The sequence below is a fragment of the Alligator mississippiensis genome, chromosome 5 (genome assembly GCF_030867095.1).
Source record: "Alligator mississippiensis isolate rAllMis1 chromosome 5, rAllMis1, whole genome shotgun sequence".
NCBI classification, from domain to species: domain Eukaryota; kingdom Metazoa; phylum Chordata; order Crocodylia; family Alligatoridae; genus Alligator; species Alligator mississippiensis.
The window spans coordinates 160,745,642-160,769,387 of record NC_081828.1 but is presented as its reverse complement, the minus strand read 5'-3'; the positions used below and the strand labels follow the sequence as shown (position 1 = coordinate 160,769,387).

At 47.9% G+C, this 23,746-nt stretch overlaps 1 protein-coding gene across 2 annotated transcripts in view; it reads left to right on the top strand.

Annotated features, from left to right (window-relative positions):
• Positions 1–23,746, top strand: part of ABCB5 (ATP binding cassette subfamily B member 5) — a 93,220-nt gene that overhangs the window by 2,183 nt on the left and 67,291 nt on the right. For both annotated transcript variants that reach the window (XM_019498098.2, XM_019498096.2), the window contains exons 2-5: positions 16,701–16,761; positions 17,290–17,440; positions 21,305–21,359; positions 22,999–23,190. In XM_019498098.2, coding sequence (XP_019353643.1) covers positions 16,701–16,761; positions 17,290–17,440; positions 21,305–21,359; positions 22,999–23,190 — 459 coding nt within the window. The remainder of the gene's footprint in view (positions 1–16,700; positions 16,762–17,289; positions 17,441–21,304; positions 21,360–22,998; positions 23,191–23,746) is intronic.

Sequence of the window (23,746 nt, the reverse complement as noted above, 5' to 3'; positions counted from 1 at the left end):
ACAGCATCCCGCTGCCTCTCTCCTGCCTCTGGTAAGTTTCTTCCACATACCCCAAGGCAACTTAAATGTGGGGGTGTCTCATCGTCCATTTCTTTCCTCTCAACACACCTCAATAGGAAATCAGCAATGCGATTAGCCATTCCTGGTCGATACCTTACTCTGAACTTAAACGGCCGTAGTGACAATGCCCATTGTGTTATCCAGGCATTGTCGTGCTTAAACTTATTCAGCCATTGTGGGGGGGGGGGGGCATGATCAGTAAGCAGGTCAAACTCTCGCCCCATTAAATAATATCTAAAATAGTTTACTGCCCACTTTATGGCCAGGCGCTTCCTTTCAATGGTGGAATACCTGGTTTCCACATCATTAAACTTTTAGCTCACAATCCCCCTTGTTCCTGGCAAAGCACTGCCCCTATGGCTGTCTCGGAGGCATCGGTCTGTAGAATGAAAATTTTCAAGAAGTCGGGTGTTATGATGACTACCTCACTGCACAAATCTCTTTTGACATCTTCAAACCCTTTCTCCATTTCAGGCATCCACTTAATAGGGCCCTGTACCTTCTCTCTTATAGCCTCCGTTAGTACTACAGTTTTCTCCATGAAGTGGGGAATGAATCGCCTATAATAATTTGCTGGTCCCAGAAAAGCCTACATCTGTCGCTTTTGTCTGTGGAGGCAGGTATTTTTTTATTATATCTATCTTACTAGCTAGAGGGCGTATCCTACTTTGCCTTACTCTGAATCCCAAATAATTCATCTCTTGTACCCCTGAGGCACACTTTTTGGGTTAACAGTCAGGCCTACCTGGCGTATTTCTTGCAGCACTGCTCCTACATGGCGTAAGTGGTTCATAGATTCATAGATGTTAGGGTCGGAAGGGACTTCAATAGATCGAGTCTGACCCCCTGCATAAGCAGGAAAGAGTGCTGGGTCTAGATGACCCCAGCTAGATACTCATCTAACCTCATCATCCATACTTTACTTGCTGTTCCCAGGTCTGCAAGTAAATTACTATGTCATTGATGTATGTGGCTGCATGCATTGTGTGTGGGGCTAGGATGCGGTCCATCAGTTGTTGAAAGGTTGCTGCGGCCCCGTGTAGACCAAAGGGCATTCGTGTAAACTCAAACAGCCCCCAGGGGGTGCCAAAGGCCATTTTCGGCCAGTCTCTTCCTGCCACGGGGATTTGCCAGTACTCCTTTGTCATATCGATAGTGGAGATGTATCAAGCCTGCCCTATCTGATCTAGTAACTCTTCTACATGTGGCATGGGAAAAGCGTCAAATCTGGCAACTTCATTAACCTTGTGAAAATCGATGCATAGTCGGAGTGTACTGTCACTTTTTGTCGCTATTACCATTGGACTGCGCCAGGGACTGTGTGACGGCACAATGATCCCTTGGGCCAGTATCTATCGTAGTTCTCCCCGGACCTTCTCTCGCCAGTGATGGGGGGGATGGGATTCCACCTTTCTCATATGATGAACCCTTCAGTGTATGTATCTCATATTGTAGCCCTTGGGCCCAGCTGGGCCTCTCATCGAACACTCCATGGAACTTCGCCACCATCCTCCGCAGCTGGTCGTGCTGTTGGGCGTCAAGTTCTGGTCAGTACACTGGTTGACCACCTGGTTCCAGCCCTTCTGGTAGCTCTTCTGCCTTGGGTCCTAGTTACTCCCGGGGGTCTTCTGGGCTCAACAGCCAACCTTCCAGCTTCCGCCATGCCTTTAATAAGTTGACATGATAAATTTGCTGTTCTTTTCTATGCCCAGGACGACGGACTTTGTAGTCCACAGGCCCAGCCTGCCACACAATTTCGAACGGGCCTTGCCACCATGTCATCAACTTGTCGGCTGTAGTGGGGAGTAGTATGAGGACCTTATCCCCAACACAGAAGTCTCTGGCATGGGCTCCTTTGTCGTATCCTTGTTGTTGCTTCCACTGGGCCTCAGCCAAGTGTTCCTGGGCAAGCATTCTTGCTTTTGTTAACTGCTCTATCATTTCCTGTTGGTGGTGGCGTACCCTGATTTTGGGCTAGCCTGTGCTTTCCCATTCCTCTCTTACCCCTTGTAACAGCCCTTGGGGCTTGTGACTGTATATCAACTCAAATGGGGACAGCTGCATGGACGCCTGCGGGGCATCCCTCAGCGCAAAAAGGAGGGGAATTAGGATCAAATACCACCTCCTTCGTTCGTCCTGGGCACATCGCTACAATAGGTGTTTAATTGTACCATTTAGGTGTTCTACCAGCCCATTCATCTGCGGGTGGTAGACCGAGGTACAGAGTTGCTGTATCTTCAACAGCTGACACATGGTCCAGATAACCCCGGACATAAAGTTCGTCCCCTGATCCATGACTATCTCTCGGAACTCCCACCCGGGACACCCATTTTAGTAATTCCTCCACAATTCATGGGGCTGTCACTGATCGCAGTGGTATAGCATCAGGGTAGCATGCATCATAATCAATGATGACTACTATATATTGGTGCCCGGCGCTACTCTTCATTAAGAGCCCCACTACGTCTAGCACTATCCAATCGAAGGGTACCTCAATGAGGGGCATTGGTTGCAATTGTGCCCATGGGGACCATCTCTCTTGGACCTTCTGACACTCCGGGCAGCATCACAATGCCACATAATGTCATCCTTCATCCCTGGCCATAAAAACCACTGCCCAACTCTGGTCACTGTCTTGTCTGCCCTGAGATGGCCACCCATCAGGCTAGCATGTGCCAACCTCCATACCTTCTCACGGAGCCTCCTAGGGACTACTAGCTGTTTGGTCCACTCCCCTCGGACCGGGCATTTTTCAACTCGGTATAACAAATCCCAATGTACCCCAAAATAGGCATCACTTATGTCCATCCCAGACTGTATGGTCTCTTCCTCCACCCGAGACACTTCCGTCTCCCAGATCCTCTATAGCTCGCTGTCCTCCGCTTGGGCCATCTGAAAGTGCATGCTCTCGGAGCTCATCCCCAGGCTAATCCACTCTTCCTCATTGGATAAATCCGAACCTTCTTCCGCTATCCAACCTTCCCCCCCGGGGCCATCTTCCATGTCTTAGTTCTTCCATATGCACTTCTTCTAATACTTCATAGAGGGGGGGCCAATCCCTCCCCACAATCAACTGGCCATCCAGTTGTGGGGCCAGTCCAATGCGTAATCTGCCCTTACGACCAGCAACCCTCACATTCACGAAGCCCCTTTCGTATTGGTCTGTTTTGCCATCTATGCAGTGCATCCAAACTGGAGGGCACCATTCAATAACACTCTTGGAGATCTCCCCTGCCTGTATCAGTGTCTGGGAGCAGCCTGTGTCCAGTGTAGCCTGTAGTGGCTTGCCTGCCACCCACACTGTCACCATCAGACGGTCCCATCCCTCTACTTCTTGGCTGTGCACGAAGCTACAGTCCATTTCCAAGATTGGTTCACAGGCCTCGTGGCACTCCTTCAGCCCTGCCTTTTTTCTGGCAGGTCTCCACTTCTCCAGGACCCCTAGGGTGCATTCCCGAGACATGTGTCCCATCTTACCACATTGGTGGCATACAATTCCTCACCTACTATAGCATACAGGCCCCTGTCAGGGCTCGTCCTCCCTCTTCGGAGTCGTCCCCATATTTCTGCAGCTCTTTTCCTGCAGCAGTTCCCCTTCTGAGGCAGCGAAAGCCTCTGCAATCCTTAAGGCTTCAGCGGCCAGCCAAGGAAGGTGGTGATACACCCATAGCTGGGCGTCCTCGTCCAGATCCTTTACAAATTGTTCCAGTAGGATCTGGTCAGCTGGGCCACTTGATCGACCTTCCCTGGTAGTACCCATTTATCTAAGGGATCTTTTAAAAACTGCATCAAGTTTCAGGGCCTGTGGTCTTCCTTGCTCTTTCAGGCCTGGAACAACCTGCAATAGTGGTCTGGGGTGAGTTCTAACCATTGTAATATTGCCACCTTGACTTTTTCATAGTCTTAAGCCTCTTCCCATGGTAAGGCCCTGTAAGCGGCTTGTGCCTTGCCCACTACTAGTGACCCAAGCTGGCTAGCCCACTGTAATCAGTCCAACCCAGCCTGGATCGCCGTCCTCTCAAATGATTCAATGTAGGCCTCTATGTCATCCTCTAATGTCATACGATGCATTCAGAAAGCAGTCCAATTTTGGCGCATCTGCTCCTGTTGTTGTATGGCTTGTTGTTGTTGGACCTCAAACACTTTTGATACTGCATGCATCATTCTGGCCTAACAACTCAATCTGGAGGTTTAGGTTCACCTCCATAATTGTATCGGCCTCGAGGGTTTCCCTGGCTCTGTCATTCCTGGCCAATGCACCAAGTTGTAACCTTCTGTGCCTCTCCCCCTGAGCATTGTGCATCTGGGTTTCTTTCAAACCTCACCATAACCTCCTGGGCTGCACAGCCAGGATACTGGGAGTGGCCTTGGGTCAGCTCCCCAGGGGTCTCACCTGCCATGTCTTTGATGGTAAATAGTATTCTAGTGGGAGGATGGTGTCTGGTCCCGTCTCCCCTGGTATTCTCCCTTGGTCGTCCTCATGGCTATTGCTTCTTGGGACTCCACCTCCCCTACACCCCACCTAATGCCAACTGTGATGTCCTTCAGGGCCGGTGTTCTGGCCCTCCCCAATGCTCAATTTCTTAGGGACTGCGGCCGTGGGCTGCAGGTGGTACTTGCACCGAGCGTCCGCCACATCCCTTCTGTGCTTCCCGGCTCATGCGGTGCCTGACTCCGCCTAGGTCTCAAACCCCCTTGTCACATTGTTTCCTCCCTGGGTTTGGTACTTGCTGTCTGGCGTCCGCATCCAGGTTCCTTCTCAGTTGTCTCCACCAGTGTCCCAGTCGCTGCTGCTGTTGCTGGCCTCAGTCCACATCAGCCTCATAAGTGATTCCTTGGGTCCTCACTGGCCCAGCTTGCCCTCCACGCTCCCCTCTCTGAGACGCCACCATGTTCCCTCCTGTTCAAGGTCCTCCAGGCTCTCTGGACTTTCTGGGCTGGTGGGGGACACTACTTCCAGTCCCACCGGCTTTCTTCCTGCTGGGCCTTTTATCCTGGTGCCAGGTGGCTGCACAGCCAATCGCCCCAGCACACTTTTACAAGGCATGCCCAAACAGACACGGGAGCCATTCCCGGCTCCTCCCGGCTCTGCCGCAGGTTTTTCCTTTGATATTTGTCCGTGGCTGCTCCAGCCACTGTGGTTTCACTTTCACCACTGTCGGCTGCTGGCACCAGCATCCTGCTGCCTCTCCATCATCCCACTTTCACCACTATTGGCTGCCAGCAACAGTGTCCCACTGCCTCTCTCCTGCCTCTGGAAAGTTTCTTCCACACACTGCCTTAAGGATAATGTGTTTGGTTTCCAGCACTACACATGGATGCTTCATTGTTAAAATGCAAGTTTATATTAAATATACAAACAAACCCATGGAAATGTTTGGATCCATATTAGTTGCTTTGGAGGAAGCAACTGCTAAATTGTGGGCCAAGATTTTTTAAATGTCCTTAAATATAACCCATTGGAAATATGATTCTAGTCCAGTGAAGTTATAGATATTTATTTAGTTTTATAAATATAAAAAATATTTATATAGATCTATTAAACTTTAATAGATCTATATAAATATTTAAACTAGGGCTTTAAACTAGGCTCGTCGGGGGGAGGGGAGTACGAGGGCAGGGGAAGCTGTGGACCACCAAACCATGTGGCACCCACAAGGACAGCCCAGCCTGAAGAAGGAGAACATTGGGAACCTGAAAGCCATGGGGAGGCCAGCACAACAGAACAGGTAAGGAACAAGAAGGTAAGAAACAATGGGCCCCATGGGACTGGGAGCGGGGGGGCAGCAAAGGTGCCAGTCGCAGGGCTCAAGTGCCTATATACTAATGCTAGGAGCATGGGGAACAAGCAGGATGAACTAGCGCTCCTGCTTGCACTAAACACCTATGACTTAGTGGGGCTAACAGAGACCTGGTGGGATTCATCCCATGACTGGGCGGTACATATTGAGGGCTATAGATTGTATAGAAAGGACAGGTCGGGGAAGAAAGGGGGGGGGGGTTGCACTTTATGTCAGTGAGCAATACACATCAACCCTCATCAAGACAGAATCTGAGGTTGAGGAAGTAGAAGGATTGTGGGTTAGGCTACATGGGGGGCAAGGAGAAAGGGATTTGGTGGTAGGGGTCTGTTACAGACCCCCACACCAAGGGGAAGAAATAGATGCGGGGCTCCTGAGGCAACTCTCGGAGACCATAAAAGCTAAAGAGGCGGTAGTCATGGGGGACCTAAACTACCCGGACATCTGCTGGGAGACGCAGACAGCAAGGTCCCATCGCTCACGCAGGTTTCTAACTTGTGTACAGGACCTCCACCTGACACAGGAGGTGTATGGGTCCCACTAGGGGGAATGCCATACTGGATCTGATATTGGCAACGGGAGATGACATGATAGGGGACCTCCAGATCGGTAGCTATCTGGGAGGCAGTGATCACCTTATAATAGAATTCAACATAAGACGGCGAGTGGGTAAGGTAACTAGTAGAGTAAAAGTGCTAGACTTTAGGAAAGCTGATCTCATTGCACTCAGGCGATTAGTCAAGGAAGCACTGCAGAGTAGGAGTTTTGATGGGATGGGTGCCCAAGAAGGGTGGCTGTGCCTAAAGGAAACGATCCTTTGGGCACAAAGCAAGACGATCCCCGAGCGAGGCAAAAGAGGGAAAGGGGCCAGGAGGCTTCCATGGCTGACCAGAGAAATCCAGGGCAGCCTAAGGGCCAAAAGGGGAGCACATAAAAAGTGGAAACAGGGTGAGATCACTAAAGATGAATATACCTCCTCTGCTCGTGCTTGTAGGGAGGCAGTTAGGCGGGCCAAAGCTACCATGGAGCTGAGGATGGCAACCCAAGTGAAGGACAACAAGAAATTGTTTTTTAGATATATAGGGAGTAAAAGGAAGGCCCAGGGAGGAATAGGACCGCTGCTAAATGGGCAGAAGCAATTGGTAACAGGTAGAGGGGACAAGGCTGAACTCCTCAATGAGTTCTTTGCCTCAGTGTTCCTAAGCGAGGGGCAAGACAAGTCTCTCACTGGGGTTGTAGAGAGGCAGCAGCAAGGCGCCAGACTTCCATGCGTAGATCCTGAGGTGGTGCAGAGTCACTTGGAAGAACTGGATGCCTTTAAGTCGGCAGGCCCGGATGGGCTCCATCCGAGGGTGCTGAAGGCACTGGCCGACGTCATTGCAGAGACACTGGAGGGAATATTCGAATGCTCGTGGCGCACAGGCCAAGTCCCGGAGGACTGGAAAAGGGCTAACGTGGTCCCCATTTTCAAAAAGGGGAGGAAGGAGGACCCGGGCAACTATAGGCCGGTCAGTCTCACCTCCATCCTTGGTAAAGTATTTGAAAAAATTATCAAGGCTCACATTTGTGAGAGCCCGGCAGGACAAATTATGCTGAGGGGAAACCAGCATGGGTTTGTGGCGGGCAGATCGTGCCTGACCAACCTAGTCTCTTTCTATGACCAGGTTACGAAACGCCTGGACACAGGAGGAGGGGTGGATGTCGTATACTTGGACTTCAGGAAGGCCTTAGATACGGTATCCCACCCCATACTGGTGAACAAATTAAGAGGCTGTGATGTGGATGACTGCACAGTCCGGTGGGTGGCGAATTGGCTAGAGGGTCGCACCCAAAGAGTCGTGGTAGATGGGTCGGTCTCGACCTGGAAGGGTGTGGGCAGTGGGGTCCTGCAGGGTTCGGTCCTTGGACCGATACTCTTTAATGTCTTCATCAGTGACTTGGACGTGGGAGTGAAATGTACTCTGTCCAAGTTTGCAGATGACACAAAGCTATGGGGAGAAGTGGACACGCCGGAGGGCAGGGAACAGCTGCAGGCAGACCTGGACAGGTTGGACAAGTGGGCAGAAAACAACAGGATGCAGTTCAACAAGGAGAAATGCAAAGTGCTGCACCTAGGGAGGAAAAATGTCCAGCACACCTACAGCCTAGGGAATGACCTGCTGGGTGGCACAGAGGTGGAAAGGGATCTTGGAGTCCTAGTGGACTCCAAGTTGAACATGAGCTGGCAGTGTGACGAAGCCATCAGAAAAGCCAATGGCACTTTATCGTGCATCAGCAGATGCATGACAAATAGGTCCAGGGAGGTGATACTTCCCCTCTATAGGGCATTGGTCAGACCGCAGTTGGAGTACTGCGTGCAATTCTGGGCGCCACACTTCAAGAAGGATGCGGATAACCTGGGGAGGGTACAGCGAAGGGCAACTCGTATGGTCAAGGGCCTGCAGACCAAGCCCTACGAGGAGAGACTAGAGAAACTGGACCTTTTCAGCCTCCGCAAGAGAAGGTTGAGAGGCGACCTTGTAGCTGCCTATAAGTTCATCACGGGGGCACAGAAGGGAATTGGTGAGGATTTATTCACCAAGGCGCCCCCGGGGGTTACAAGAAACAATGGCCACAAGCTAGCAGAGAGCAGATTTAGACTGGACATTAGGAAGAACTTCTTCACAGTTCGAGTGGCCAAGGTCTGGAACGGGCTCCCAAGGGAGGTGGTGCTCTCCCCTACCCTGGGGGTCTTCAAGAGGAGGTTAGACGAGTATCTAGCTGGGGTCATCTGGACCCAGCACTCTTTCCTGCTTATGCAGGGGGTCGGACTTGATGATCTATTGAGGTCCCTTCCGACCCTAACATCTATGAATCTATGAATTAACTGGCCACAGCTGATTTTTATATGTAATGTAATATAATGTAATATAATAATTCGCCTTTAGCCAGTTAATAAACTACTTACATTAACTGTCAAAAAATTAATACTTAACACTTGCACTAACTATCCAAAAAAGTTTTATTCTATTTCTTTTTTATCATATTAGCATACTTTCATGCTTTCTTTCCAACAAAATGGGATCCTGTGGCAAAGTGGTTAAGCTGTCCCTGCAGGGGCATGCATGGGTTCCACCCTTACTCTGAATTTCTTCTGAATACCACTTCCAGTTGACCCAGCTGCAAATTGCTATCTGCTCACTCAGGGAGGGGAGTTTAAAGTGGCTGGATACTAGGGCTGTGTGAAATTTCACCAAGTGTTTCATTTCAAAGCTGTTTTGTTGCGTTTTGAGCTCAAAATAATGAAATTGAAATGAAACAAAAAGCATCGAAACAGCTTTGAAACAAAATGAGGGCACTTAAAACATTTCAAAAGTGTTGAAACATTTTGAGTTTCAAAGCAGCCCAGTGGTGGGAGGCAGGGGAGAGCCAGGGCTGTGCTCTGAGTGGCTTCACAGTCCCATGTAGCTCAGCCCGGTGGGGAGTGCACCCCTGGCTTTCCCCACCTTCCACCGCTGGGCTGCACTCCATGGGGCTGGTGGAGCTGATCGGAGCACAGCAGCAGCTCTGTCCACCTTCTGCTGTTGGGCTGTGCTCCGATCAGCTCTGCCAACCCCATGGAGCTCAGCCTGGCAGCAGGAGGCAGAGTGCAGCACTGGCTCTGTCCACCTCCCACTGCTGGCCTGTGCTCTGATCAGCTCTGCCAGTCCCATGGAGCTCAGCCCAGGGGTGGGAGATACAGCACAGTGCCAGCTCCGTCCACCTCCTGCCACCAGGCTGAGCTCCATGGGGCTAGTGAAGCCAATTGGAGCGCAGCCCAGCAGCAGGAGGCGGACAGAGCTGGATCTGCATTCTGCCTCCCACCACTGGGCTGAGCTCCATGGGGTGGCAGAGCTTATCAGAGCACTCCGGAGGTGGGAGATGGGAGACGGACAGACCTGGCACTGTGCTTCGCCTCCCGCCACCGGGCTGAGCTCCATGGGGCTGGCAAAGCCAATTTGAGCACAGCCCAGCAGCGGGAGGCAGACAAAGCTGGTACTGCACTCTGATCAGCTCCACAAGAACCATGGAGCTCAGCCCGGTGTTGGGAAGTGGATCACAGTGCCAGTTCTGTCTACCTCCCACCACCAGGCTGAGTTCCATGGGGCTGCCAAAGCCAATTGGAGTGAAACCCAGTGGCAGGAGGTGGACAAAGCCAGTGCTGCACCCCACCTCCTGCCATAAAGCTGAACTCCATGGGGCTGGTGGAGCCAATTGGAGCGGAGCCCAGTGGTGAGAGGCAGGCAGAGCCAGGACTTTGCTCTGCTCTGCCTCCCACTACTGGGATGAGCTCCATGGAGCCAGGCACTGGGTGCAGGATGTGCCCGGTGCCAGTCCCAGGTGGCAGCGGCAGCCTCCTGCCATCCAGCACAGATCTGGGGGCCCACATCCCTGGGAGGAGTCCGGCACAACCTGGCAGCCCTCCAGGGGGTGCGAGCCCCTGGATCTGCATCCCAGATGAGAGGAGGCTCAGGCTGCCTCTACCACCTGGGGCCCCGTGCTGGGTGTGGGCTGCACCCAGCACTGGACAAAATTGCTGCTGCCACAACCTGAGCCTCCTCTCATCCGGGCCACAGATCCAGGAGCTCACACCCCTAGGAGGGCTACCAGGCTGTGATGGACTCCTCCAGGGAGTGTGAGGCCCCGGATCTGCATGCCAGATGAGGGGAGGCTGCCACTGTTGCCAGGGACAGGAAGCAACAGCAATTTTCTCCAGTGCTGGGCATAGCCTGCACCCAGCATCAGTCCCAGGTGACAGGGCAGCCTCCTTCCATCTGGGGCACAGATCCGGGGTACTGCACCCCTGGGAGGAGTCCAGCACAGCCCCACAGCCCTCTCAGGGGTGTAGGCCCCTGGATCTGCTCCCTGTGGCCAGTGGACACATCTGTCTTCCCTGGTGCTGGGTACGGGCTGCGGCCAGCACCAGTCCCAGGCAGCAGCAGCAGCCTCCTGTCATCCAGCAGATCCACGGGCCTGCACCCCTGGGAGGAGTCTGGCACAGCTGCACAGCCCTCCTGGGGGTGTGACCCCCTGGATCTGCATGCCAGATGACAGGAGGCTGTCAATGAGGGCAAATTTTGCTTTCAAGACTTTGAGGTGCAGTTTCTGAGAAACTGCTGCACCTATCTCCTTTAAACTTGGCAGGCTTCATGCCCTCAGAAGGGGCTACCATCCCTTCAATTTGCATCTAAATCAGGCAACAATTGACAAGGTTTTAGGCATTTTCATGATTCCCCATTATAGCCTATGGGCAAAAAGTCGAAATGAGTCAAAATGGCAAAACAGTTTCAATGAAACAAAACAGGACAGTGCTTCAAAATGAAAGCAAATGACAAAACAAAACACTGTCCCTTCCAAATGGACATCAAAATGAAATGATGGTGTTTCGCACAGCCCTATTGGACACAACATAAACTGCATCAGCCCTATTTTGTAGCCCTAGGTGTAGTTGGCTATAGAAACTGTTGTGCTTTAATCGTGCTAGTCCAATTGACCATTAACTCCTAAATAAACCATTGGGCTTGACCTTTTCCTTCCAATAAATAAGAGTATGTCCCTCAGATATAATTGCTTGAGTTTGGAATTGCTGGTAGTAATGGGGATCCATAGTCTGGGTCAGATTCTTCCCTATCTACTTGCATAAGTAATCCCCCAAAATCAATAGATTCCTTATCTGAGAAAAGACTGTTCAACTGGATAAGAGCATTTAAGATGACCAGATTTTATAACCCTGATTCTGAAACTTCCTCCACATGGAGCAGTTAAAGATCATGGACTTACTTTGTGTTTTATGTTTTAAATGTATTTTATACTTTGCCTGTATCTTACTTGACATTCCGTTAAGTTTCAGCAGCTTAAATTTCTGCAACAGTTTGGGTTAAAGTGATGTTGGAACAAGGTCCATTTCCTGGAATTACCTTGGAACTCAGGAGCAGGTGTCTATTCCCTGCATAGCAACAAGCTCCCTGTATGACCTTCCACAGGATGCAGAAAGTGGAAAAAAAAGACTATTGTAGTGCATGACAAAATTCACTAGAGTCTACTATCTGTAGACTATCTACTATTGTGCCTTGGTTATTGTCTCGGATGGCCAGAGCCGACTCAAGGTGATTTAATAATTATTTGTTCGTTGGGTGGGCTGGTGAATAGAGAGGCTGACAAAGCTTAATGGTTGCAAAACTTTACTTACGCCGCTTGTAGCTGCAACGCTGATGGTCCAGTCGTCTGAACAACTATGTTAGTTGTTCCAGCTGGTAGGGCTCAGGCTAGCTCATCCATTCACAAATCAAGCCGGCGGGGAAAGAGTACATCTGGGATTGCGCTTGGTGACAGGGAGAAGAATCGATAGGTGATCAGTCTATCGATCAGCTCAGCCGCAAGTCGGATCTCTTTTAGAAGCACTCTGCAGCGTGCTCAAAGTTCTCCGACTTGGGCGGAAGTCGCGCGAAATTTTAAACGGCTAGCAAGCCAATTACTAGCCGCCACGTAGGAATAATTTAGAACTGGTCAATAGCGGAACACAAATTTGCATTCGAATGGCGGGAACTCTCTTGCATCGGGGTTTTTCTGCTGCAACAGAAAACCTTTGCTTTGCAAGAGGCTCTCATGTGGCGGGAAAATTCCATCGTGCTGAGGCACCAAAATCACTGGGTTGTGACATGCCCCCTTGCCGACGGCACAACTGGAACTTTAGACACATGAGCACATTATACGGCATGTTTGTTTCGGGATTTACTGACCTGGCAAAGCTTTAACAACCTATATATATATATATATATATATATATATATATATATATATATATATATATATATATAAACAAACAATTTGATAGACCGGTCTTTTCAACAAATTATAAAATACAATAACTTGAACATATAGCAACAACTATTGATCATCGTCTGATTGGAGAACATCTGCTTGGGACTTCCCTCGTTTATTAGTCAGTCCGTCTTCTCCTATTAACAGACAATGTCAATAAAATACTTAATAAAATGAGAAAATAGTGTTATAGCAAGTCCTGAGCGGATGGACATTCACTGTCTCAGTGTCTCCTTTACAACCATCACTCTATTGACTCGAATGAACGGTAGTTTGGTACTCGATGAATCTCACAATCGGGCGGTTGTGGGTTACTGCTTTGCTGGAACTAAAACCTGTGAAAAAAGAAAACAACAACACAAAACAAAAGACTTATAATTGAATTCACTGTAAGGATACTGGGTGAACGTCGGAACAGCGAGTCATCCAGTTGTGATGAACGACAATAGGAGGACAATCGGGCTTTTCTTCTAATTGGACAGAATAGGTATTAGGATATTGTCCCAACCTTTGAACGGTTCCTTTGTGAACTTGTGGATGAGACTGATGGGGTTGCGGTATTGAGATCCACACTAACTCATCTGGCTGGAACTTGGGTTCCCAAGGTGGGGGTTTCTGGACATTAGTTTCATTCCATAACGGTTTAGCAGTGTTCAGTGAGATGAGAACATCATTATTGAATTTAGTCCAGTTCTTAAATGTTCCTCCTCCTCTAAGGCGAAGTTGTTCTTTGTACAGGCCTATGTGTCTTTCCACAACGCCGTTGGACCGCGGGTGGTACAGCAGATGGAGATGCCAGGCTACATTGTGAAGACGAGCAAATTTGTCTAGAGCATTAGAGTTAAACGGGGGTCCCCCATCAGACTGAATCTCATGAGGGGGTTGCCAGGTGGCAAATACAGCAGTTAAGGCAGACCCTTAGTTGGGATTGGTCAATATCGCCAGGTGGAGGTGTTACGAAGCATTGGTCGATGCCAATCCTGTTCTGGGATAATAATGGGTAATGCCTGTAGCACTTGTTCTTTAAGGTCAAGCGCTCTTATCCCCGGGATCCCTAAAATGTTGATGCCCCCTAGAACCGCCTCCAGGGGGTATCGGTGGTCCTGGACCCAAAACTTGATCTTCGTTGTGACGGCGATAGCGTTAAGCCCTTGTACCTTAATTGTTTTGGTGGTCTTTTGGTGAGGTATCATTGAGGTAATCACATTGGTTTGAGCTCCAGTATCGAGAAGGAAGAATATCTGTTGTTGGTCATCCGGATCGGTAGGGTTGTAAACAGTGAGTTCAGCGTATGGATGAGGATCAGTGGGGTCAGGTTTGAGCTGGAGAAGGCTGCCGGCGGAGCCAACGGCCATTACTCGTTTTTTGGTGGGTCCTCGAATTTGAATCCTAATGCTTCGGCCAGACGAGACTGGGCCCTTTCTCCCAAAATTCGCAACTGAGTCTTTGTGAGTCCGGAGTGGGCGAGGAGAAAACCAAACATGTTCCTTTCCTTTGTCGTTCTTTCCTTCGGGGTTCTTGGAGGTGACCACCATGGCTCTCGCCGGGGGGTATACTCTTGACGTCTAGGTCTCAGTGTTTCGGCTGGGTATGCTGAAGGTCGGTCCCTTATATCATCAGAAGTTTCTTCACCTTGCTTCATGAGCGCCTGCAGTCGTGGGAGATGGCCTAAGAGATTTCCCACTGGCTGACCCGCCATTGGGTTCAAAAAGAGTCGGAGTGTAACGGCATTTGCTCCTCTGTATACTTCCACGCAGGCATCTATAGCTTCCAGGGGCGTTGGAATTGCCCCTGGGTCCGATAGGTGGCGATGAGCCCATCTCTCTTTGCATTGGATGGCTGTTAGTCCCATTGGATTCATTCTCAGGCTCCATGAGAGATATGACACCCCAACTATAACCAGGAGGAGTTGCTCTGCAGTAGCCTTCTGCGGACGGCCTTCGTGCCAGGTGTGAAATTTGTGGATTACCTGTCCCACTACGAGCGCTGGGAGTGGGATGGGTCAGTGGGCACTGTCTGTGACCACATTCAGGTCGGTAGCTCGCCCCTCCGCTCCATGCCGCTTGTCGGGTCAGGGCACTCGCTTCCTCTTTGTCTAAAGTGTCAGATCCGAATTCCACTATTAATCGTCCTAACCACATGGCCAAGGTTTCTTCTGGTTTTATTTTAGATTCTCTACAAAGTTCCTGAATTTCTGGTCGGGTGCGTGTGCGAGAGATAACAGTGGTACGCGTAGTACCTTCTTCATCCGCAACATGCTTCATCACAGCTATCGGGTGAGCTGCGGCAGAGGAAGAGTTAAATTCTTCATCTGGGAGCGTTGGGTACATCCCTCCTCCCATTGCCCCCTCCCCATGGCAAGGAGGCGGGGCAGTTGGGAACAATGTCACCTCAGGGGGCAGAGTCGCTAGGCGGATCCCCGCCGGGTCTTCTGAAACTCCGCCCCTCCTTTCCGGGTTCCCCGGATAACTCACGCTTCTTTCAGCGCCATTTTCTGCTAGAGGCATCATGCGGCCAGTGCTTTTGATAAGTGTCGCTCCGGAGCTCTTTGCTGTCCGCTCCAGCGACTTCTTACCCGCCGTATGCATCTGTGCCTCTAAATTTGCGTATTCCCTTAGTAGACCCGCTACTGTACGGAACAGCACATTCATCATCTTTCTCTTCTTCCATTTAGTTAGACCCCATCTTGGCACATGACGGCCCTTAGTTTCCAGATCCTCCCGGAGCTGAACGAGGAGCTCAGCCCCGCGACAACAATGGCCCCGCGCGAACAATGGCCCCGCGACTCAGGCACCAAATCCGGACAGTTGAACCAGTCCGTGGGGGTGGGTTCCCCTCCTTCCCTTAAGTATCGAATGCATTGAGCGAACTCCTGAGTGGGGCTCAGCTTTTCTGCCTTCTGCGCTTTCACCCCGGCTAAGGAGATGGTTGATGTTTCCTCTGGGGGTCGATAATAGACCCGGTTGCTCCCCATTATGCATCCGAACTCCCCAAGGGATAGCTTAGTTCTCCATTCCTTCACTACGGCTTCTTCTCTCTTTACGGAGAAGTAATCATCAATATTTCTTTCATCCCCTTCTACCGCCTGGTGGTAAGCGATATGCGCCCATAGATCGTTGGCATTCTCTACGTGGCGGGTCCCGGTGCGCCAGGGGCAGCACCCAATTAGGTTCATCTCTATCACCGTGCCCTTAGATCCCATCCTCGTCGCCATGTCTCGGACGGCCAGAGCCGACTCAAGGTGATTTAATAATTATTTGTTCGTTGGGCGGGCTGGTGAATAGAGAGGCTGACAAAGCTTAATGGTTGCAAAACTTTACTTACGCCGCTTGTAGCTGCAACGCTGATGGTCCAGTCGTCTGAACAACTATGTTAGTTGTTCCAGCTGGTAGGGCTTAGGCTAGCTCATGCATTCACAAATCAAGCCGGCGGGAAAAGCGTATGTCTGGGATTGCGCTCGGTGACGGGGAGAAGAATCGATAGGTGATCAGTCTATCGATCAGCTCAGCCGCAAGTCAGATCTCTTTTAGAAGCACTCTGCAGCGTGCTCAAAGTTCTCCGACTTGGGCGGAAGTCACGCGAAATTTTAAACGGCTAGCAAGCCAATTACTAGCCGCCACGTAGGAATAATTTAGAACTGGCCAATAGCGGAACACAAATTTGCATTCGAATGGCGGGAACTCTCTTGCGTCAGGGTTTTTCTGCTGCAACAGAAAACCTTTGCTTTGCAAGAGGCTCTCATGTGGCGGGAAAATTCCATTGTGCCAAGGCACCAAAATCACTGGGTTGTGACAGTTATTATCAATCTTCAAATGAGCATACTACTACAGTACTCACCTACTTTACAGCGTTGTGAAAGTATTTACTTTAAAAATTGTGAAACATTCTGAAATACTCGTAACTCTATCAGGATGTAAAATATATAGTAAACCAAAAATGTGTATATTTGTGCTTATCTTCAAAATAGAAGACTTTCAGCTTTCAACTTATATCTTTCAGGCCACCCAAAGAAAACGAAAAGAAAAACAAAAATCCACAAACCATTGGTCCAATCACAATTGTAAGCAAAAATATATTTGTAATTAATTTAACTAATGCTGTTGGTTAATCCAGTGTTTATTTATGTTGTGTTTATATTGTGAAACATGTGCTACTTGTTTTTCAATATTATTATTCTTGATTCTGTTTCAATATTATTATTCTTGATTCTATATTATTCAAAATTCTGTTGAATCATTTCATGTTAGTATCTTTGGACTTGCAATTAGATCTGTTCTAATAATTATAACTGACCCATTCCTTATGTATTATCCCCCAATGTCAACACTAAGCAGTCACCTCAAATGGAATGTACCATAGGAAAAATGCCACTTGAACTTTTCTATATACCTTTTGTATTTTCATGGATAATTTTGATATAGACAGTCCTAAACAGAATATTAAGTTATTAATTAGAGTATTAAGTCCCTAACACTTTGTTTAATATATGTTAGTTTATTTTATTAACATTCTGACAAATAAGGAAGTCATAATAGTTTCCACTTGCTGAAATAATCTGATGGTTTCTATCTTTTACTGTTTCCACCAGTTCCGTTATGCAGATAGATTGGACATAACACTTATGATACTGGGAGCAGTAGCAGCAGTAATCAATGGAACTTGTCTTCCTCTACTGTCACTGGTTTTTGGTGAAATGAGTGATAGCTTTGTGATTAATTGTCAATCCCGCGAGAATGTTTGTAAGGATGTTATTAATATATATTATCCAGAATACTTTTGGTATTTAATTTGCTTCTATAGGAGCCTGGTTCTCTTCATGATTATGTTCCTCTCTCCTACCTGTTTTCTTTCTTTTCCTATGATCATTTTAGTTTTCCTGTGAAAAAGGTTTGAACATTTGCCTGATTTGTTGTGTATGTTATTGACATGACAGAATTTGGATTGATGATTTTTTTTTCCCCGGCTAAGTAGTGATCAGCTTATTTTAGACAAATACGTTAATAGCAATGAGCCTTTGTGTAGCTTAGTAGAATGTTTTTGTTTATTTTGTTATTTTTGCATGTTTACATTTAATTTATCAAGATCATATATGTTATGGGTGAACTTCTTCTTTTTCTATATACAAACACAAGGCTGACACAGGACAAACACATGGATGAATAAACCTTGACAGGACTTGAGTGCTTTTGGTACTTTTTAAACTCCACTTTATAACATTAGGCAAGAGCCTCATGAAGAAATGTTTGTTAAAGTGTTATTCACTTAATCAATTTTCATTCAGCTATTTTCTTTATGTGCTTTACATATAATATGGGCCCACCAGCTTCACTAAATGTCAGGAAGTGTATGTACTATTAAAGTAATGGCTTATAGAAGCTACTACCACAGGCTGCATCCTGTGCAGCAGTGGTGGCAGAGTTGGTGGTGAGGACTAGGCTGGCATTGGTAGCAGCCATAGGTGGCGGAAGGCTGGGGCTAAGGGGACTCAGCCCCCTCAAGCGTGGGGCAGTGGGTAGGGCTGCAAGGCAGCCCGGTCATGGGATCTGGGTGGCTGCAGCAGGGGTGGGGAGGGGTGAACACATGGCCAGGATCATAGCCCAGCATATGGATGATTAGCAGCATGGCAGGAAAGTATCAATCTATTAGGGGAAGGGGAAGGGGCTGAGGGTGGCAGATCGAGGGAGGGAGTGGGACATGGGCACAGGCTGGGATGAGTGGGGCCCTAGCTGGGCCAGGTGGTGGGACAATCAGAGCCCGGACAGCTTGTCTAGGGATGCCAGGAGGCTCCTGCCACTGCACGCACCCTGGCAGAGGCCAGGGGAGCACGTACCCCCCAATCTGTGAGCAGGGCAGAGGTAACTGCTGCTGGATGCTGGGCTTTGCTCCCTGCTGCAGCAGCCCCAGGAAAAGTGCAACACTATGTGCCTGGCACCGCTGGGCTGTGCCGCATCCCCTGCTTGCTTGATGGTGGGACACAAATGGCATTGCACAGCTCTCAGAGCAGCTGCAGCAGGGAACAAAGCCCATCACCCAGTGGCAGCCACCTTTGCCCCACTCACAGATCAGAGGGCATGTGCCCCTCAGGCCTCCGCTGGGGTGCACGCAGTGGCAGGAGCCCCTCATGCCCCTGGATGAGCCGCTCAGGCTCCAATTGTCCCACTACCCGGCCTGGCTGGACCCCATTTACCCCAGCACCTGCCCTGCCTGTGTGCCACTCCCTCCCTTACTGCTGGTGCCTCGAACTGCCCTTCCCCCATAGACTTACCTGCTGGGGTGGGGGGTATGCATGCGCATGTGTGCACTCAGCCCCACCCCACCCCCAATAATTTTTTCTCCCTCCACCTATGGTGGTAGCTGCTATTCTTGCACACCTAAGTAGGGCCCCAGGGCTAATTCTCTGGTTGCCTGCCACTCATTATGCTACTGATGGTTTGTACCCTTCTTTATTCATATTCAAGTACTTTGTAATTTAAAATTGGGATTATTACCCTAGAAACCATCTCCCCATTTCCACAGCACTTGTGCTGTTAGAGAAACATGGAAAAGGCTAGAGATGGATGGAAAACAGAGAAGGGGAATAGCTTTAGATACAAGGGCTTTTGGCCTCCACTGTTGTGGAAACAAATTTCTTAAGAGCTTTGCTAACAGGGAACCCTGAGAATGTGGGAGAAACTTTCTCCAGCAGTAGCCTGTTACCCAGTGGTTTGTGTTCTGTAAATTCACATTTTAATTCTAATAATAATTAATATTAAGTTACTTAATTTTGTGGCACTCAGAACCAGATCACTTGGAAGGGCCTTGAAAATGTTTTCCCTCCTCCCTTTCCTTTTAAAACTGCCTTGTTTGGTTTTTTGTTTGTTTGTTTTTACATTAAAAGACCAGGGTCCCCTGTGGTTCAGTGGTAGAATCCTTGTTTACCACACAGGAGACCCGAATTTAACTCCCAGACACTTAAACAATAGGGCTGCGCAAAGCTTCGGTCGCTGATTCGATTTGGTAGCTGAATCGAATCAGGGGACCCTTTAATCTCTCTGAATCAAATCAGAACCCTTTGAATTGATTCAGAAACATTTGATGATTTGGACATAGGCACAGTTTTAAATGTTTTGTCTATATACCTCAAGGTACCAGGTGGCTCGTGAATGCTGAGATGCTGGGGCAGATGAAGCATCCCACGGGAGTGCATGGGGATCCCCAGCATGCTTGGCAGTGGACCCGGAAGTGAACCAGAAGCACTTATGGTCCACCTCCAGGTCCACCAGGGAGCATGTGGCCCCCCAGCCCCCTGGCTTAGCAACTGGTGCCTTCTGGGTCGGGGGGGCACCCAGGGTCCCCCTGTGGCTGATTACTGAGCCAGGGGGGATGTGGAGAGTGTCCCCCGCACACTCCACAGCAGACCCAGAAGTGGATTGGAAATACTCCATCCAGTGAATGCTCCATCCTCCCCACCATCGCAGCATTTACGAGCCGTACCTGGTACCTCGAGGTATGTAGAAAAAACTTTTAAAGCTGTGTCTGTGTCTGAATCATTGATTCTCTGAATCAGCATTGAATCTTCCGATTTGGATTTGGCTGAATCAAATTGGGACAGTGATCTGAATCAATGAATTGAATCACTGTACCTGATTCGGGCCAAATCCGAATTGGATACGGCCCATTTTGCCCACCCCTACTATACAACTACAGCCACAGAGGCACCAAGCATCTGAACCCAGTCTGGTCTTTGGATTCTGTCTCAGTGGCCTAAAGGGAGGCTGGAAGGTCTGGGCAGCCTCCACTCCTCCAAAAATTCCTGCCCAGGCATATGCATCAAAGGTCTGGGTGACCCTCATGCATACACCGTGATCCAGGAGCATTGACAGCTGCCACCAGGAAAAATTAGAAGACCATGTGGCATCTATATAATTTCTCTGAATGACTCAACAGAGGACTAGAGAATTACTGGCATTATTAAATCCCAAGGATGAACAACTAAAAAAAGCAGGAGGAAGTTTTAATCCAACAGAAGCAAGAGTACAAAAAAATACTGGTTGAACTGAAACTTGTGAGAAATAACTTGGAAAAGGCCTTTCTGTAGGCCTGGAGTATTCCATACTGCTGCCCCCTCAACTGAGAGAGCTCCCACTCTAGAATACCCTGTAGCAGGACAAAAAAGCTAGATTTCATATTTTTTTATATTTATAAAATTTAAAACAAGCCAAGAAAGGACCTATAACAAAAACATTCTCCTTGGTTTATCCAAGCAGAAGTTGCATGTAAATCAGGCTGAGGGCTGAGCATAGCTGGAAAGAGGGTATGTTTTTATATGATTATTTTCAGCTATGCATTTGTTTTATACACTTCGATATTTCACTTACATATAACCTTAAATGACTTTTCAATGAGCATGAAGTTCTACCATTTCAGTGATGATTAACATGTTAGAAACTGCATGTCAGGCACTGAAAATAAGTTCTAGAACCTTCCATGGGATGTTGTAACATTAATAAAATTATATTGTGCATTGTCATAATACAGATCCTGGAGTAGGAGAGCCAATAGTGAAGAGGCTTAAGGCAGACAGGGAAAATTATTAACTTTTAGACCTCTTTTCATTTTTACAGCAAGTTCATCACACTGCAATCAGACTCAGATGCCCTCTGAAGAGCAAATAACAGTGTAAGTTCAGTGTAATTATTAACATTAAGTTAACTAGCAGCTGCATTACTTGTACAGCTGATATAGACTATAAGTAAACTGTCACTTTAGATAGTTAAAAATGTTGGATAGAAGTCATTGTTCATCAGCTTCTCTTTAATTTCCTCTTGTGCTGGGAGATCAAGACTTCTCTATTATCTATAGATAGACTTGTCTATTGAATTTCATCCCTTTGAATATTTTTCCTTTGTCACAATTTCCAATTGTGTTACCTCATGAGTAAAATAAAAAGAATGAAATATAATGAACCTGATTCTCTGCTGACATATGTTATTATGAATCAAGAGGAACACCAAATTGATCATTCTGCCAATTCTAAACAGTTTTAACTAAGAAAAAAATAAAACCCAGGAGCTGCCTGGAAAAATGGCTTGGGTACTATTGAGGAGGAGACTTCAGGAGTTTCATGTGCAATGAAAATGAAATCAGGCATGGTCATTTAAGCCCATTGGCTTTCAAAGATAGAAGAGTTTTTCAATAATGACAATTAATGAAATTTTTTTTTGTACTGTGTACAGATAAGGAAAGAAACTCCTGCCAAAGAGAGAAATTTGGACTCTCAGTGTGCATTGTAAAGAGGGTGGTGAAATTAATCTGATAAAAATGAGTCTCCTGCTTCTGGGGCTGCCATCTTGACTACTGAAAGACATCCAAGAGGCCTAGGATCTGTAACAAATACATGAATGGCTGGAAATGTGAAGAGGACATTGAGGGGGGTGGCAGCTGTTTCTTTCAGATTCACATAACTAGCCTTTTTCATAGTTAAGGTCACACACCTATTGTAGTTAAACACATTACATCAGCCTTGGCTGTAACATGAACTTCCCTCCACCTACAGCAATGGGCCTGCTGCTATCTAAGCTTTATCAACAGATAGCAGAGAGGTTAGTTAGCTGTATTAGTCTGAAGTCAGGCAGAAGGCAGCATAGATTTGCATCTTCTGGACTAATTAAATCGGTGACACATGAGCTTTCATAAGTACCCACGTACTTCTCAGATGCTATGAAGGGGTTGCAGGAAGCACTGCTTCTAAATAAAAAGCAGTGATTAGAATACAAAGTTTAGGGAAGAAGAAGAAACTAGGTAGCACAGCTGGGAGAGGCAAAGTGGGCAGAAGAGAGAAAAACAAAACAGCTAACTCATTGAGGAACATAGGGGTTATAAAGGCTAAACCAGGTAATGAGATAAGAATCCATAGTCTTGGTTTAGGGGTGGTCAGCCTGTGGCTTGACTGTCACAAGTGGCACAGGCAGCCTCTTTGTGTGGCACATGGCAGATTAGGGAGGAAGCAGATAGCATGGTGGTAGAATAGTGCAAGGACCAGAAAACAGAGCAGTAAATCAGGTGGGGAAGGGGATCAGAGGGGCACTTGGGGAAGGTACACACTTGCCAAAAAGTTTGACCCCCACTGGTTTAGACCATCCAGTCTGTGGATGATTTCTCATTCTGCAACTTCCTATTCAAGTTAATACAGCTACAGAAATGTAGAATTCTGTAGCAAAACTTTCAGAAGCAAAAGTTAGATTCTGTCTTTATTACTAATGAGAATCAGGTTCCTTCCTGTCAAGTTACTACAGCTTAAAATACTCTTTTCTTTAAGGTTTGCTTTATATTATGTCGGTATTGGAGTAGCTGCTCTGCTGTTCGGCTACCTACAGATTTCATTCTGGGTTTTAGCTGCAACAAGGCAGACGAAAAAAATAAGAAGAATGTTCTTCCATGCAGTTCTGAGACAGGAAATCAGCTGGTTTGACATCACCACCAGTGGAGAACTTAACACACGCCTGATTGAGTAAGAAGTTTCCAATTTCTCATTGTTTAAAGCCCTGTTTTGCAAAACTTGTCAAGAAATCTTAATGATAGAGAATCATAGCATCATAAAGCAGTAGGACTGGAAAGGACCTCCTTAGTCTACCTAAGGCAGGATCATCCCTATCCAAACCATCCTATACAAACCCATAATCTAACCTCTTAGTAAAATTACTGTCAACCCTGACACAACAGAAGATATAACACCCTAGCTTGACACAAATAAAGCAGGGAGACCACTGTAGCCAATGTTCTGCTTCTATAAAAGGTTGTTAATATACACTGAAGAAATCCCAAACGAGAGCTGTGCCCCCTGTTACAGAGAAAAACAAACCCCGCCACAGTATATACCACTCTGACCATGGGATAAAATTCCTTCTCGACCCAAATATGGAAATCAGTCTAACACTAAGTGGAGGGGCAAGTCCCTTTAACCAGAAACCTCTGGGTTTTAGTCCCAGCGGGAACATTGGCACACCCCAGTCAAAATCCTCAGCCTTGACTGCAGCCAACACAAAATGTCTCTGAGAAAGACTTAA